General features: G+C 38.8%; 3 protein-coding genes across 3 annotated transcripts in view; 1 reads left to right on the forward strand and 2 right to left on the reverse strand.

Annotated features, from left to right (window-relative positions):
- LOC136248565 (P-selectin-like) overlaps positions 1 to 14,602 on the reverse strand; it is a 31,734-nt gene extending 17,132 nt beyond the window's left edge. Inside the window, exons 1-3 of the mRNA XM_066040334.1 lie at positions 14,542 to 14,602; positions 14,439 to 14,474; positions 7,711 to 7,899 (exon numbers count right to left, since the gene is read on the reverse strand). Of these exons, the coding sequence (XP_065896406.1) occupies positions 7,711 to 7,899; positions 14,439 to 14,474; positions 14,542 to 14,602 (286 nt within the window). The remainder of the gene's footprint in view (positions 1 to 7,710; positions 7,900 to 14,438; positions 14,475 to 14,541) is intronic.
- Positions 14,601 to 15,665, forward strand: LOC136248566 (uncharacterized). Its single transcript, XM_066040335.1, has one exon. It carries the CDS (start codon positions 14,601 to 14,603, stop codon positions 15,663 to 15,665), a length of 1,065 nt encoding a protein of 354 aa, XP_065896407.1.
- Positions 15,666 to 16,683: 1,018 nt separating this feature from the next.
- LOC136248567 (uncharacterized) overlaps positions 16,684 to 17,773 on the reverse strand; it is a 44,515-nt gene continuing 43,425 nt past the window's right edge. Inside the window, exons 5-6 of the mRNA XM_066040336.1 lie at positions 17,581 to 17,769; positions 16,684 to 16,721 (exon numbers count right to left, since the gene is read on the reverse strand). Of these exons, the coding sequence (XP_065896408.1) occupies positions 16,684 to 16,721; positions 17,581 to 17,769 (227 nt within the window). The remainder of the gene's footprint in view (positions 16,722 to 17,580; positions 17,770 to 17,773) is intronic.

Consider the following 17,773-nt stretch of genomic DNA (forward strand, 5'->3'; position numbering starts at 1 on the left):
CAAAAAAAAAAAAAAAAGAGGTCACAACCAACTGAAAAGAGCTTTCCACCTCACCAGCTACCATTTCTAGCTGATAAACTACATAAAAATCCTTACATAGCTCGTTACACACTGACTACTTTATTAGAGTGACTGCTCTATTAGAGTATCTCGATCTTTATCACGGTTTTCAGCCCCACTCCAAGAAAGATAATTTCGGTGTGATATCATTCTGAGGGGGGGCTTTAGCCCCCTAGCCCCCCCCTTTCCGCCGCTTATGTGAACAAGTGATCACTCCATTATTAGGATCAGTAAGTGATGGGCAGGGAACTACAGTCATAGCAACAAATAAACATGTTCATGATAATTATGGTACACCCCTTCGCATTGATATGGGGATTATTTCCTTATGTGTATAAAAAGGAAGAGCATTCTTGAAGCCTTTTTAAGCTACTTAATACCTATTTAACCATGAATAAGCCGCAAAGCTTACCATTGCGGTTTAATCTGCACAAAAACAGCCAAGTTGTGAAAAAAAGGTGCGGACTTGAAAAGAAAAGCCTGGGTGAAAAAGTTGTGAAATCAATGATATTAATGCTAATAAATTTTAACACTTTACACAGCCATTACTAAACCAGGCATGCACCTGGTTTACTCAAATTGCTTTCGTAAAAGTGTGTGTGTGCGTGTGTGTGTGTGTGTGTGTGTGTGTGTGTGTGTGTGTGTGTGTGTGTGTGTGTGTGTGTGTGTGTGTGTGTGTGTGTGTGTGTGTGTGTACCTATCTACCCTACGTGTCTATCTATGTTCGTCCGTCCGCACCCACGTGAGCAAAATTGTTAATGGTAAAAGCAACTTGCACGAAAAAAGATGAAGTCTATATTACACTTCTGAACAGGTGAACTTTGCTGCTCTGAGATGGTTTCTTTCCGGTGGTCTGAAATATGAGTGTGACGACTCTTCTTAGGCTTTGTGAATTTCCCTTCAGGTTCTACAGGCATTTAACAACTGAAAAAGTATCCCTATGTAAACAAACAAAAATTAAGAGCAGCTTTAAGGTTTTGTCAAAAGACTTTGCCACAAAAAACATGATAAAAAACAGTTTAGAAGATACTTCTGTACATAATAATGTTGTTAAAAGCGGTTTGTTTAACAGGTGCTTCCTTAGCAATGCATCTAGCAATGTAATTGAAGAATTACAAAAATTTCATGAATTATAAAATCATAACTTAATTACATTTTTGCAAAACCAAAAACATTTAGCTTGATTAATTACAGATATTAATTAGCTAACTAGCTGCATGGCACCTGGTTTTTAGAAGTAGCACAACATCAACTTGTTACCATTAATATCATTGCAGCCATTTGTTGGCCGCCATCTTTGATTTCACAACTTTTTTCTCCCAGGCTTTTAAGGCTGCACCTTCTTTCATCACTTCTTTTTGTAATAGTCCATTTCCACACAAGCTAAAGTATTCACGGTATGGTAATGAATACTAATTTATTACATGTTGCACAACATCCGGTGTCCTTTTGGAGGCCTTAAATGTACTGAAACCTATGGGACTAAGACCTTTACACTTCACAGGAGCCCAAACCATACCGTTTATTCTTATTATAAGAACGTACTTTTATAGCAGCCACTATACTACAACAATGATGTGAAAATTGGAAAGATACACTGTGTTGTGATCGAGAAATCAGTGATCTTGTGTCAAATGGTAGTGTTATCTTAAGTTGTAAAGGCTGCATCTTTTCTAAAGCGGAGTATTTTTACTCTTATAAGTATAGAGGATCGCTAGGCAATAAAACATGGCCCACACTAAACCTACTGTAATGGGTGAAATAATTGCCTAGTATTGATAGAACCACAGCAATAAAAGATCGCCTGTTTCTGTGATAAATTTTGCATAGCGTTGTTCCCAGCCTTGTAGAAATGTAGTAACAAAGTTTATCTCCCTAAGCAGACTTTCTAGATGCTGAAAACAAAGTCACTAGAGTCTTCGGCCATGCTAAAGTCACTACTTTCCGCTTTACAACACAGCAAATCTTCACAAACTATATATCATCGTGATGCTAACAACCTGAAGGTTACAATTTCGTTCTCATAATAAGAATAAATGGTACAGTTTAGGTTTCCATGAAGATTTCTTACCTCACTCCCATAGGTTTCAATACATTTTAAAGGACACCGGATGTTGCACAATCACAATTATTAACCACCACATTCCTTAGCCCTTGTGTGAAAATGGGCTATTGCAAGTTCCAAAGCCAGCCTATGGTTGGCCTTGATACTTCCTTTCAACTTTTTCTAGCTACAGAAATTTTCGAAGACTGCATGGCTATGTGTATTTACGAAGAACTGAGATAATATGAATTTTTGAAGATGCAATGATAGCTGGGGAGATTCAGCTCAAATTAAGAATGGGAGATGCCCTACTCTGAGGAAGTTTCTACAGCAGAAATGGTTATTTACCGTTCAAGCACAATCGAGTTATGGATACATGAAAATGGTGTTTTCTTGGTTCTGTAAAATGAGTATTTTCCAGCCTATATCAGTTGTAAATGGCCACATGACACACTTGATATCAAGACACACGGTAGTGTGTCGTGCGGCCCAAGTAGCCGGCGCGCCACACCGTGAGTATATTTACAGGAAGAAAGTAAACGCGATTTTCACACCTTTGTAGCTCCGTGATTCCTTATCCTATTAAAACTAAAGTTGCTACAGAAATGCCGGCGAGGTAGGGGAGTCCACATACCAAATTTGAAGAAAATCGCTCCAGCCATTTCCGAGATACGAGCGGCCAAAGTTAGGATTTTTTTTTCTTGGTTTTTTTCTTCTTCTTTTCGCACACTTTGCAAAATCTGCAATAAAACACGAATGCGTGCTTGGATCGGGCTGAAATTTGGCACACTTAAAGGGCTCATTAAGGCGAATTTCAGTACCACGTTTGGTAGGAATCCGATGAACATTCACGGAGTTATGACCGATTATCTGCGTAAAATAAGGTCGAAGGTCTGTCACGCCCACAGGGTAAACCGCTTGAAAGAATGAGCTGAAAATTGCTATGTAGATGGAGTAACTATCGTAGGAGTGCCTTTTTGTGGTTTTAAAGGAATCAAGTTAAAGGCCATCGAGATATGACACAAAACCCAACTTATGTCACAATTACGCGATCGACTTTTATGAATAAAAAAACTATTAGTTTTCACGCCTACCAGCCAAACCGCTTAGAACAGTGAGCTGAAAATCGGTGTGTAGCTGGAATAATTAGCATAGAAAGTCCTTGCAGTAGTACAGAAGAATCGGATTACAAACCACTGAGTTATGATTCCAAAGCCAACTACGTGTAGCATATGCGAGATCGAGATACTCTAATAGAACAGTCACCCTAATAAAGCATTCAGCTACGTTTATAACTTACTCCATTATAGAATTTCTTTGGCATTGCAAGTTATTCTGTAGGGAGTTCAGCTACAAACAGTTAATCTTATAGACAATTCAGCTACAAGCAAGTCATCCTGTAGAGAGTTCAGCTACAAATATGTTGCTGTAGAGATTCAGAACATTATAAGTCTCACTGAAGAGAATTCAACTATAACAAATCACCTTGTAGAGAGTTAGCTACAACAAGTCACTCTGTAGAGAATTCAGCTACAAACAAGTCACTGCGTAAAGGGTTCAGCTACAAACAAAGCTACCTAGTAGAGAGTTCATCTAGATCAGCTACAAACAAGTTACTTTATGCAATGTTCAGCTACAAGTAAGTCACTCTGTAGAGAGTTCAGCTACAAACAAGTCACTCTGTAGTACAAACAAGTCACCGTGGAGAGAGAGTTCAGCAACCAATCAAAAAACCACCATGTAAAAGAGTTCAGCTATACAAACAAGATATAACTCTATAGAGAGATCAGGTAGAAACTTAACAGATCACACTGTAGAGAGTTTAGCTAGAAACAAGTCATCCAGACTAACATCACCTTGTAGAGAGTTCAAATCACCCTGCAGATAGCTCAGCTACAAACAAATCACCCTATAGAGAGATCAGCTAGAAGAAGTCACCTTGTAAAGAGTTTAGCTACAAAAAAACTACCATGTAGAGAATTCAGCTATGAACAGATCATCCTGTCGAGAGTTCAGCTAGAAACAAGTCATCCTGTAGAGAGATCAACTAGAAGATGTTACCTTGTAGAGAGTTCAGCTACAAGGAAACAACCATGTAGAAAGTTCAACTGCAAACAAATCAAACTGTACAGAGTTCAGCTACAAACAAATCACCCTGTAGAGAGATCAGCTAGAAACAAGTCACCCTGTAGAGAAATCAACTAGAAGAAGTTACCTTGTAGAGACTTCAGCTGCAAACAAATCACCCTGTAGAGAGTTCAGCTACGAAAGGATCACCCTGTAGAGAGTTCAGCTAGAAACAAGTCATCCTGTAGAGAGATCAGCTAGAAGAAGCTACCTTGTAGAGAGTTCAGCTACAAAGAAACCACCATGTAGAGAGTTCAGCTGCAAACAAGTTATCCTGTAAAGAGATAAGCTAGAAGAGGTTACCTTGTAGAGTGTTCAGTTATGAACAAACCATCATGTAGAAAGTTCAGCTGCAAACGAATCACCCTGCAGAGAGTTCAGCTACGAGAAGATCACCCTATAGAGAGTTCAGCTAGAAGAAGTCACCTTGTAGAGAATTCAGCTGCAAAGAAACCACCATGTAGATAGTTCAGCTGTAAACAAATCATCCTGTAGAGAGTTCAGCTACGAACAGATCACCCGGTAGAGTTCAGCTAGAAACAAGTCACCCTTCAGAGAGATCAGCTAGAAACAAGTCATCCTGTAGAGAGACCAGCTAGAACAAGTCACTTTGTATGTAGAAAGTTCAGCTACAAAAAAAAATCACCCTGTAGAGAGGTCAGCTACAAACAAATCTCCCTGTATAGAGATCAGCTAGAAGAAGTTACCTTGTAGAGAGTTCAGCTACAAAGAAACCATCATGTAGAGAGTTCAGCTGCAAACAAATCACCTGTAGAGAGTTCAGCTACAAACAAATCTCCCTGTAGAAAGGTCAGCTAGAAGAAGTCACCTTGTAGAGAGTTCAGCTACAAAAAACCATCATGTAGAGAGTTCAGCTGCAAACAAATCACCTGTAGAGAGTTCAGCTACAAACAAATCACCCTCTAGAAAGTTCAGCTAAAAGAAGTCACCCTGTAGAGAGTTCAGTTACAAAGAAACCAACATGTAGAGAGTTCAGCTACAAACTAGTGACCTTGTAGAGACATCAGCTACCTTGTAGAGAGTTCAGCTACAAAGAAACCATCATGTAGAGAGTTCAGCTGCAAACAAATCACCTGTAGAGAGTTCAGCTACAAACAAATCTCCCTGTAGAAAGGTCAGCTAGAAGAAGTCACCTTGTAGAGAGTTCAGCTACAAAAAACCATCATGTAGAGAGTTCAGCTGCAAACAAATCACCTGTATAGAGTTCAGCTACAAACAAATCTCCCTGTAGAGAGATCAGATAGAAGAAGTTTCCTTGTAGAGAGTTCAGCTACAACAAATCACCCTGTAGAAAGATCAGCTAGAAGAAGTTACCTTGTGGAGAGTTCAGCTACAAAGAAACCATCATGTAGAGAGTTCAGCTGCAAACAAATCACCTGTAGAGAGTTCAGCTACAAACAAATCTCCCTGTAGAGAGATCAGCTAGAAGAAATTACCTTGTAGAGAGTTCAGTTACAAAGAAACCACCATGTAGAGAGTTCAGCTGCAAAGAAATCACCCTGTAGAAAATTCAGCCACAAACAAATTGCCCTGTAGAAAGATCAGTTAGAAGAAGTTACCTTGTAGAGAGTTCAGCTACAAAGAAACCATTCTGTAAAGAGCTCAGCTGCAAACAAATCACCTGTACAGAATTCAGCTACAAACAAACCACCCTGTAGAGAGATCAGCTAGAAGAAGTTACTTGTATATTGTTCAGCTACAAACAATTCACCCTATAGAGAGAGCAGCAAGAAGAAGTCACTTTGTAGAGTGTTCATTTACAAAGAAACCACCATGGAGAGTTCTGTAATAAATATATGTATTATATATATAATTTGTACATTTACTGATAAAATCAGAAATATTTAAAGTACATCTGCTTCATCTTTTCTTCTTCCTGTGGAAAAGAAAAAAAGACAGGTTAGAAAAGTCCCAAAGCCGGCCTATGGCCAGATAGGCCGGCTTTGGGGTATACAAATACAAAAAGAAGTGAAATCTAATCCAAAACAGCCAGCTGTAAAAAAAGTGTGCGGCCCTCAAAAAGACTATGGTGAAAAAAGATGTGAAATCCAAGGTGGCGGCCAAGAAATGGCTGTGATGGTAGGTTAATGGTAAAAATTTTAATAACGTCAATTTAGATGAATTTTTTTGCCAAGACCAAGTGGCACAAAAATTCACCTGAATTGTTGTTATTAAAATTTTTACCATTAACCTACCATCACAGCCATTTCTTGGCCGCCACCTTGGATTTCACATCTTTTTTCACCATAGCCTTTTTGAGGGCTGCACACTTTTTTTACAGCTGGCTGTTTTGGATTAGATATGTTATTTTCATAATTTTTGCAGAATTCTAATAGAGCACACATTTTTTCTGAGCACTTCAATACAATGCATATAGAATGTTCTAGAATTTCCACTGATATATCTACTAGTGTCCTAAACCAGAACTTTCATTTATAAGGTAGACATTAAGTGAGGTGAGCAGTGGCATGGTGGTAAGGGCTTGGTGGTAAGGGCTTGGTGGTAAGGGCTTGGGTATATAGGTGTGGAGGTCCCTGGTTCGGAACCTTGAAAATTTTATCTGACTTTTTTGCACACGTTTATTATTTCTCAGTGACTGTTCTATTAGTGTATCTCAATCACTATTTTTTACATGCTTGGTTTCACTCTATAACTCCTTAGCTAATATTCTCAGTACTTTCAAATTACAGAAGGTTAGTACTACAATAGTAGCTTTGTGTACAGACCAATTTTCAAGTTATTCTGTCAAGGGAATTACCTCGTAGGCATGACAACAAATTGCTTTTGCAATTTTCAAAATCACACATAATTCCGTTATTCTTAATTCAATCTGTACAAAAGTTTGGTTGTAAATGTGCTGCATTATGCTCTCACTTCTCTCTCCAAATTTAAGACTAAAACATGTGCGAGTTATAACAAGTGGAGTGAAAAGAAGAATAAAAGCAGAATATGAAAAAATTATGAGGAAAATAAGACAAACTTTGAAGGCACATGTCTCAGTGATGGCTGGGCAGATAATGCTGTGGATTCAACTCAAATTTGGAATAGGAGGTGCCCACCCAAGGGAGTTTCTGCAGCAAAGCTGGTTAATTTCCTTTCATGCATTATTGAGCAACAAACATGTGCTGTTTTCTTGGTTCCTGTTATATACACACTTGTCTGCTGCGTGTCCGCACTAGCTGTACTCAGCTGCTATCATGTGTCCTGATGCAGGCTCCATAAAGACTTCACTGGCTGTTTGATGGTTGTGTAAAAACACTTAAACAATATGCATTAAGTATGATGCATCATCAACTTCTATCTAAAATCTGAAGCTTGTTAAACGATTTATGTGCATAATTCACTGCATAAATTGCTGCCACTTTTCAATGATCAAACATGAGCAAGTACATTTTGTAGTAGGCAGAGTTTTGGGATTTATTTATATTCAATGTCACACTTGACATATATTCAAATACCTCTCCTACAAACAGTCTCTGTACTATTCCACCTCCCATCACTCTGACATGTCCTAGTGTCACTACCAAGTAGCTCATAACCACTGTTACATGTGAAACTACAAATGTCTTCATAGGAAGGAACTCCATCATCTTCCAGTGAACATGTGATCATTCCATTATTAGGATCAGCAAGTGATGAACATGGAACTAGAATAGTCAGAACAATGTGTGTATACATAGATACAGTACTATCTAATCCAAAACAGCCAAGCTGTAAAAAAACAGTGCGGCCCTCAAAAAGGCTATGGTGAAAAAAGATGTGAAATCCAAGGTGGCGGCCAAGAAATGGCTGTGATGGTAGGTTAATGGTAAAAATTTTAATAACGACAATTCAGGTGAAATTTTGTGCCGCTTGGTCTTGGCAAAAAATTCACCTAAATTGCCGTTATTAAAATTTTTACCATTAACCTACCATCACAGCCATTTCTTGGCCGCCACCTTGGATTTCACATCTTTTTTCACCATAGCCTTTTTGAGGGCCGCACTGTTTTTTTACAGCTTGGCTGTTTTGGATTAGATTTCATTTCTTTTTGTATTTGTATACCACAAATAGGCCGGCTTTGGGACTTTTTTAACCTGTCTTTTTTTCTCTACCACAGGAAGAAGAAAAGATGAAGCAGATGTACTTTAAATATTTCTGATTTTATCAATAAATGTACAAATTATATATATAATACATATATTTATTACAGAACTCTCCATGGTGGTTTCTTTGTAACTGATCACTCTACAAGGTGACTTCTCCTTGCTGCCCTCTCTATAGGGTGAATTGTTAGTAGCTGAACAATCTACAAGGTAACTTCTTCTAGCTGATCTCTCTACAGGGTGATTTGTTTGTAGCTGAACTATCTACAAGGTAATTTCTTCTAGCTGATCTCTCTACAGGGTGATTTGTTTGTAGCTGAATTCTGTGCAGGTGATTTGTTTGCAGCTGAGCTCTTTACAGAATGGTTTCTTTGTAGCTGAACTCTCTACAAGGTAACTTCTTCTAACTGATCTTTCTACAGGGCAATTTGTTTGTGGCTGAATTTTCTACAGGGTGATTTCTTTGAAGCCGAACTCTCTACATGGTGGTTTCTTTGTAACTGAACTCTCTACAAGGTAATTTCTTCTAGCTGATCTCTCTACAGGGTGATTTGTTTGTAACTGAACTCTCTACAGGTGATTTCGTTGCAGCTGAACTCTCTACATGATGGTTTCTTTGTAGCTGAACTCTCCACAAGGTAACTTCTTCTATCTGATCTCTCTACAGGGAGATTTGTTTGTAGCTTAACTCTCTACAGGTGATTTGTTTGCAGCTGAACTCTCTACATGATGGTTCTTTGTAGCTGAACTCTCTACAAGGTAACTTCTTCTAGCTGATCTTTCTACAGGGTGATTTGTTTGTAGCTGAATTCTCTACATGATGGTTTCTTTGTAACTAAACTCTCTACAAGGTGACTTCTTCTAGCTGATCTTTCTACAGGGTGATTTGTTTGTAGCTGAATTCTCTACAAGGAAACTTCTTCTAGCTGATCTCTCTACAGGGAGATTTGTTTGTAGCTGAACTCTCTACAGGTGATTTGTTTGCAGCTGAACTCTCTACATGATGGCTTCTTTGTAGCTGAACTCTCTACAAGGTAATTTCTTTTAGCTGATGTCTCTACAAGGTCACTAGTTTGTAGCTGAACTCTCTACATGATGGTTTCTTTGTAACTGAACTCTCTACAAGGTGACTCCTTCTAGCTGATCTTCCTACAGGGTGATTTGTTTGTAGCTGAACTCACTATAGGTGATTTGTTTGCAGCTGAACTCTCTACAATATGGTTTCTTTGTAGCTGAACACTCTCCACAAGGTAACTTCTTCTAGCTGATCTCTCTACAGATTTGTTTGTAGCTGAACTCTCTACAGGTGATTTGTTTGCAGCTGAACTCTCTACATGGTGGTTTCTTTGTAGCTGAACTCTCTACAAGGAAACTTCTTCTAGCTGATCTCTCTACAGGGAGATTTGTTTGTAGCTGAACTCTCTACAGGTGATTTGTTTGCAGCTGAACTCTCTACATGATGGTTTCTTTGTAGCAGAACTCTCTACAAGGTAACTGATGTCTCTACAAGGTCACTAGTTTGTAGCTGAACTCTCTATATGGTGGTTTCTCTGTAACTGAACTCTCTACAAGGTGACTCCTTCTAGCTGATCTTTCTACAGGGTGATTTGTTTGTAGCAGAACTCTCTACAAGGAAACTTCTTCTAGATGATCTCTCTACAGGGAGATTTGTTTGTAGCTGAACTCTCTACAGGTGATTTGTTTGCAGCTGAACTCTCTACATGATGGTTTCTTTTCAACTGAACTCTCCACAAGGTAATTTCATCTAGCTGATCTTTCTACAGGGTGATTTGTTTGTAGCTGAACTCTCTACAAAGAAACTTCTTCTAGCTGATCTCTCTACAGGGAGATTTGCTTGTAGCTGAACTCTCTACAGGTGATTTGTTTGCAGCTGAACTCTCTACATGATGGTTTCTTTGTAACTGAAATCTCTATAGGGATGAGCCTATTTTGCTTTTTTTTCCACCTATTTTTCTTTCCAGCAATTCTTTTATTTTTCACCTATTTTGCTCAATATTTTGCTTGGGTTTTTTCTATTTTGCTGAGCATCAGTAAAAACTAATTGCAGTATCTCAAGCTTGCAAGCATGTGTGACTGCTCTATTAGAATATTTTGTACATAGTGACTGCTCTATTAGAGTATCTCGATCTTTTGTCACCATTTCCTATGAGCTCATGTTATCCTAATTATGCTAATACCATGCGTGACTGTTCTATTAGAGTATCTCGATCTTTTTCATACAAAATGTACTAAGCTGCCATTACTTGGTGTCCATTTTTCCAATTTTCCACCTATTATTCCAGCATTTTGCTCTTTGCTTTTACCAACGTATTTTTCCAAAAAATTTGCCGACAAAATCGGCGCATCCCTAAATCTCTACAAGGTGACTTCTTCTAGTTGATCTTTCTACAAGGAGATTTTTTTTTTCCCGGGCTAGATGTAATGCCCTTTCCTACCACCGATTTTGTTTGTAGCTGAACTCTCTACAGGTGATTTGTTTGCAGCTGAACTCTCTATATGATGGTTTCTTTGTAGCAGAACTCTCTACAAGGTAACTGATGTCTCTACAAGGTCACTAGTTTGTAGCTGAACTCTCTATATGGTGGTTTCTTTGTAACTGAACTCTCTACAAGGTTACTTCTTCTGGCTGATCTTTCTAGTGGGTGATTTGTTTGTAGCTGAACTCTCTACAAGGTAACTTCTTCTAGCTGATCTCTCTACAGGTAGGTTTGTTTGCAGCTGAACTCTCTACATGGTGGTTTCTTTGTAGCAGAACTCTCTACAAGGTAACTGATGTCTCTACAAGGTCACTAGTTTGTAGTTGAACTCTCTATATGGTGGTTTCTTTGTAACTGAACTCTCTACAAGGTTACTTCTTCTGGCTGATCTTTCTAGTGGGTGATTTGTTTGTAGCTGAACTCTCTACAAGGTAACTTCTTCTAGCTGATCTCTCTACAGGGAGGTTTGTTTGTAACTGAACTCTCTACAGGTGATTTGTTTGCAGCTGAACTCTCTACATGATGGTTTCTTTGAAGCTGAACTCTCCACAAGGTAACTTCTTCTAGCTGATCTCTCTACAGGAAGATTTGTTTGTAGCTGAACTCTCTTCATGATGGTTTCTTTGTAGCTGAACTCTCTACAAGGTAATTTATTTTAGCTGATGTCTCTGCAAGGTCACTAGTTTGTAGCTGAACTCTCTACATGATGGTTTCTTTGTAACTGAACTCTCTACAAAGTGACTCCTTCTAGCTGATCTTTCTACAGGGTGATTTGTTTGTAGCTGAACTCACTATAGGTGATTTGTTTGCAGCTGAACTCTCTACAATATGGTTTCTTTGTAGCTGAACTCTCCACAAGGTAACTTCTTCTAGCTGATCTCTCTACAGATTTGTTTGTAGCTGAACTCTCTACAAGGAAACTTCTTCTAGCTGATCTCTCTACAGGGAGATTTGTTTGTAGCTGAACTCTCTACAGGTGATTTGTTTGCAGCTGAACTCTCTACAAGGTGACTTCTTCTAGCTGATCTCTCTACAGATTTGTTTGTAGCTGAACTCTCTACAAGGTAACTGATGTCTCTACAAGGTCACTAGTTTGTAGCTGAACTCTCTATATGGTCGTGTCTTTGTAACTGTACCCTATACAAGGTTACTTCTTCTGGCTGATCTTCCTAGAGGGTGATTTGTTTGTAGCTGAACTCTCTACAAGGAAACTTATTCTAGCTGATCTCTCTACAGGGAGATTTGTTTGTAACTGAACTCTCTACAAGTGATTTGTTTGCAGCTGAACTCTCTACATGATGGTTTCTTTGTAGCTGAACTCTGTACAAGGTAATTTATTTTAGCTGATGTCTCTACAAGGTCACTAGTTGTAGCTGAACTCTCTACATGATGGTTTCTTTGTAACTGAACTCTCTACAAAGTGACTCCTTCTAGCTGATCTTTCTACAGGGTGATTTGTTCATAGCTGAACTCTCTATAGGTGATTTGTTTGCAGCTGAACTCTCTACAATATGGTTTCTTTGTAGCTGAACTCTCCACAAGGTAACTTCTTCTAGCTGATCTCTCTACAGATTTGTTTGTAGCTGAACTCTCTACAAGGAAACTTCTTCTAGCTGATCTCTCTACAGGGAGATTTGTTTGTAGCTGAACTCTCTAGGTGATTTGTTTGCAGCTGAACTCTCTACATGATGGTTTCTTTGTAGCTGAACTCTCTACAAGGTAACTTCTTTTAGCTGATCTCTCTACAGGGAGATTTATTTGTAGCTGAACTCTGTACATAGTGGTTTCTTTGTAGCTGAACTCTCTACAAGGTAATTTCTTTTAGCTGATGTCTCTACAAGGTCACTAGTTTGTAGCTGAATTCTCTACATGATGGTTTCTTTGTAACTGAACTCTCTACAAGGTGACTCCTTCTAGCTGATCTTTCTACAGGGTGATTTGTTTGTAGCAGAACTCTCTACAAGGAAACTTCTTCTAGCTAATCTCTTCACAGGGAGATTTGTTTGTAGCTGAACTCTCTACAGGTGTTTTGTTTGCAGCTGAACTCTCTACATGATGGTTTCTTTGTAGCTGAACTCTCCACAAGGTAATTTCTTCTAGCTGATCTTTCTACAGTGTGAATTGTTTCTAGCTGATCTATATACAGGTTACTTGTTTCTAGCTGATCTCTTGAATTCTCTTCAGGGTGACTGCTCTATTAGGATGACTGCTCTATTAGAGTATCTCGATCTCGCACTTGCTGCTCCAAGTTGGATTTCGTGTTATAACTCCGTGGCTTTAAGTCTGATTCTTCTACACCATTGAAGAGCCTTTCTAAGATGATTATTCCTTCTACACAGCGATTTTCAAAGCATTCCCCCTAGCGGTTTATCTGGTAGGCGTGCCAAGTAGTCGTTTTTTATTAGCTAATCTCGATTGCGTAATTGTTACACACTGTTGGTTTTTTCGTTGTATCTTCCTGGTTTTTAGCTCGTTTTCTTTCAAACCACAAAAGGTTTGAGGTTCAATAGTTAACCTATTCATCCACCGATTTTCAACTTCTTCCCATACGCAGTTTACCCTGTAGGCGTGACAACATATTGGTGTTATTTTTCGTGAATAATCGATCATAACTCTTTTCCTGTTTATCGTATTCCAGCCAATGTTGGTACAGAGATGCGCCTTTATACCCCCCTTCTGTGAGCCAAATGTCAAGGCAATCGGATATAGCGTTCGCGTTTTATAGCAGTTTTTGTAAGTGTGCGAAAAGAGGAAGAAAAATAAGAATGTCATCTATGGTATCCAGGAGTGCCCTCCAAATATGCCAAGAGTCGCCAGATCTAAACTTGACTTGGAGAAAGTTCTCCCGATCCTTAACACCATCGACACTAGTATTGGTGATACTTCAATTAATGACATTCACCGTTTGGGAAAATTCTCAGCTGATAACAATCGTCCAAGACCAATACTAGTTAAATTTCTCCGTACACTTGATGCCAGCACTGTCTTATTCAACAGAAGCAAAACCAAAAAACCTATCCTGATTAAACCTGACATGACACCTGAAGAGAGAAGATAGAATCAATCCTTCTTCATGAACGTTGGAACCTTATTCAACAAGGAATAGACCGTAAGGCTATAAAACTTCGCAACGGTCAGATTCTTATCAACAACAGACTTCATGGCATAGTTACAGACTTCAAATTTGTTAATTCCTCCAGTGGTTCATCTACTACAAGCTCTACATCTGCTAGTATTGCACCCGACTCTGTCCCTAATCAACAACCCTCTGTTCCTAATCAAAATCAATGACTACCTAATTGTTTCTACATAAACACTAGAAGTATTGTTAATAAGTTAACACAATTCCAATCCTTAGTTTACTCTCATGAATATGACTTGGTTGCTATTACAGAAACCTGGTTAACCAGCAATGTATTTAACAATGAAATTCTACCAAATCAATACATTATCTATCGCAATGATCGTAGGTCTAGAGGTGGAGGGGTCCTAATTGCCGTTCGAACTCATATCATCAGTAAACTCTTACCCTCCCCCACCAATCTTGAGATGTTGACTGTTGAACTAAAGCTACCCAAACGCCTAATCTTATGTGTGGTATACCTTCCTCCTGATCCAACATCATCTCAAATTCGATCCCTATCAGATCACATATCACAGTTCCAGCAGTCACACAGTGTTGTTCTTCTAGGTGATTTTAATCTACCACATATAAACTGGGAAACAATGTGTGGTAATTGTCGAGCCTCTGAAGACTTATGCGACATGACCTTTGAATTGAATCTTGTCCAACTTATAACCTACCCAACACACATTCATGGCAACATACTTGACCTCATTCTTACCAATGACGAAGACCTCATCACAAATGTCTCAGTTAATTCTCCAGAATGTTCTCAGATTTCATCTGACCATTTCCCAATTTCCTTCAGTATTAACCAAAACTGTCTACCACTTCACAATACTACTACATTACAAGCTTATGATTATTCAAAAGCTGACTTTACGAGTATGAATGACTTTATTTTAAATTCTAACATTGCTGACTGCTTAACCTGTGATGATGTTGAAAGCACTTGGTCTACCATCAAATCGGTCATCTCAGAAGCAATGTCCTTGTTTATACCCAAGTTTCAGTTGCGATCTAATCAGTATCCAAAGTGGTTTAGTCGTGATATAAGGCATCAGTTGAAGTGCCTTCACACTCTCAGAAGAACTCATAAACGTTCACCCACTCCCCATAATACTGCTAAACTTCGTCTAGCTGATGAACATTTTCAACAAAGTGTAGCTTTGGCCAAATCTAATTATGAGTCTTCCCTCATAAACAGTTATGCCGAATCCTCTAATCCTGCTATCTATCACTATATTAGAAGTTATACTAAATCTGGCACAATACCACCTACTGTACATCTCGATGACACTACAGCTTCAAGTGATGCTTCCCGAGCTAGTCTGTTCAATCGATACTTCCACTCAGTTTTTACAGCTCCAACATCTTCTGAACAAACCATTCCATCACTCCATCCAGATCAAATAAATTCTCTAACATTCACTGAGGATGAAGTATACTATGTTCTGTGCCAACTTGACCCTAACAAAGCTACTGGTATCGACAAAATTAGTCCCAAGGTCCTCAAAAACTGTGCTTTCTCACTAACCCGTCCATTATGCCATCTTTTTAATCTCAGTCTGTCAACTGGGTCAATTCCTGAGGAGTGGAAGATTCATTTAATTGTACCTGTATACAAATCAGAAGATAGATCTTCAGTAAGAACTATCGTCCGATCTCCCTCCTCAGCAACACGTCTAAAGTCCTTGAAACTCTAGTTTATAACAACATAATCAATCACACACTCAGCCATATCACAAATTGTCAATTTGGGTTCCTTCCTGGTAGATCAACTACCCAACAACTGTTGCTATACTTGAACAGCATTCATCAAGTCACCACTCAAGGCCATCAAATAGACTCTATTTATTTGGATTTTTGCAAGGCCTTCGACAGTGTTCCACATATGAAACTGCTAAATAAATTGAAGTCTTGTGGAATCTCCGGTAATCTCCATAAGTGGTTCAGCAGTTATCTACATAATCGTCTACAATGTGTAAGAATCTGTAATTCCATTTCCAACTTACTTCCCGTCCTGTCTGGGGTGCCTCAAGGTAGCACCCTTGGCCCACTGCTCTTCCTGCTATACATCAATGACCTACCATCTGTCATAAAATTCTCAAGTATATTCCAGTTTGCTGATGATACCAAACTATCTAAAAGTATTGCTGTTTCTTCTGACCAACTGTGCTTACAAGAAGATCTCAACCATTTATTCACCTGGAGTGTTAACAATGATTTTAGATTCAGTGTACCCAAATGCATCCACCTGAGTTTCAACAGTAAATTCACTACGACATATTCTATTGATGGCTGCCCACTCCCACAGCTTCTTTCTCATCGTGACTTAGGTTTGCAGCTTTCATCAGATATGTCCTGGTTCAAGCACTATCAAATCATAACTGCTAAAGCCTATAAATATTTAGGACTGCTGAGGCGTGTCTTCCATAGCTGCCATTCTATCAGAGCCAGAAAACTTCTCTATTTAACTCTAGTGAGATCTCAGTTAACTTATTGCTCACAATTGTGGAATCCTTATATGATCAAAGATACCACTATTCTTGAAAAAGTACAAAGACGAGCCACCAAGTTCATTCTAGCTGATTATGTCAGTGACTATAAAACACGCCTACTCCGGTTAGGTATCTTACCTCTAATGTATATGCTCGATCTCTATGATATTATGTTCCTTGTCAAAGCTTTACAACAGCCATCTTCTCAATTTAACATATACAACTACATATCATTTAGCTCTTCCAACACCAGGTCTTCGTCTACCAACAAACTAAATCATGTCCGCACTAATAGTAACTATGCCAGAAACTTTTACTTTAATAGAATTCCCAGGATATGGAACCAATTACCTTGCATTGACATCAACCAGTCCCTACCAGTCATCAAAGCTACTATTCAGAACTATTTATGGCAACACTTCACCACAAATTTCTCTCCTGACAATCCCTGCACCTATCATTACTGCTGTAGATGCAGCAAGTGCTATGATTCTGGACTGACAATTAACTTTACTACATAAGTTTAATTAACTCCCGGCTGCCAGCACAGGTTGCTGGCAGACCATCAATGCAACTTTTTCTTCATCTATACCCACCTACACATGTATAATTGTAATTGTATGTTGCATTGTAAAGCATTAATAATAAAATAATAATAAAAAGAAGAAAACAAACAAACAAAGAAACTAAGCCAATTTTTGAAGTCGCATATCTCGGTAACGCGTGAAGCGATTTCGCTCTAATTTGGAATGTGAAGTGCTGAAGGTGGAGGGAGTGTCCACAGCAAAAATTGTCTTGTTTCATCAAGGCAGCACAGAGCTACGGAGGTGCGAAATATGCGTTTTCTTTCTTCCTGTCAATATACTCACGGGTGTTACGCGCCGGCTTCTTGGGCCGCACGACACACTACCGTGTGTCTTGATATACAATACATTCTCAATAGCTCATTACATTTACATACAAAACTGTACTAAAACGTATGAGATTTTAAAGACATGATAGATTTGATGATACTATATATTGGAGCACTTTGAATATAAGAGGACCAACATAGCAGCAATAGAAATCAAAATGACAAATTATATAATCTTGACACCAATCAAAGCAATTGCGCACATACCTCTTGTACACATGGTCACAGTGCCACTCCAGTTCCCATTACTCTGACAGGTCCTAGTGTCACCACCAGTTAGCTCATAACCAGTGTTACATGTGAAACTACAAGTGTCTTCATAGGAAGGAACTCCATCATCTCCCAGTGAACAAGTGATCATTCCATTATTAGGATCAGTAAGTGATGGACAGGGAACTAG

This window comes from Dysidea avara, chromosome 3, assembly GCF_963678975.1.
Source record: "Dysidea avara chromosome 3, odDysAvar1.4, whole genome shotgun sequence".
Classification (NCBI taxonomy): Eukaryota; Metazoa; Porifera; class Demospongiae; order Dictyoceratida; family Dysideidae; genus Dysidea; species Dysidea avara.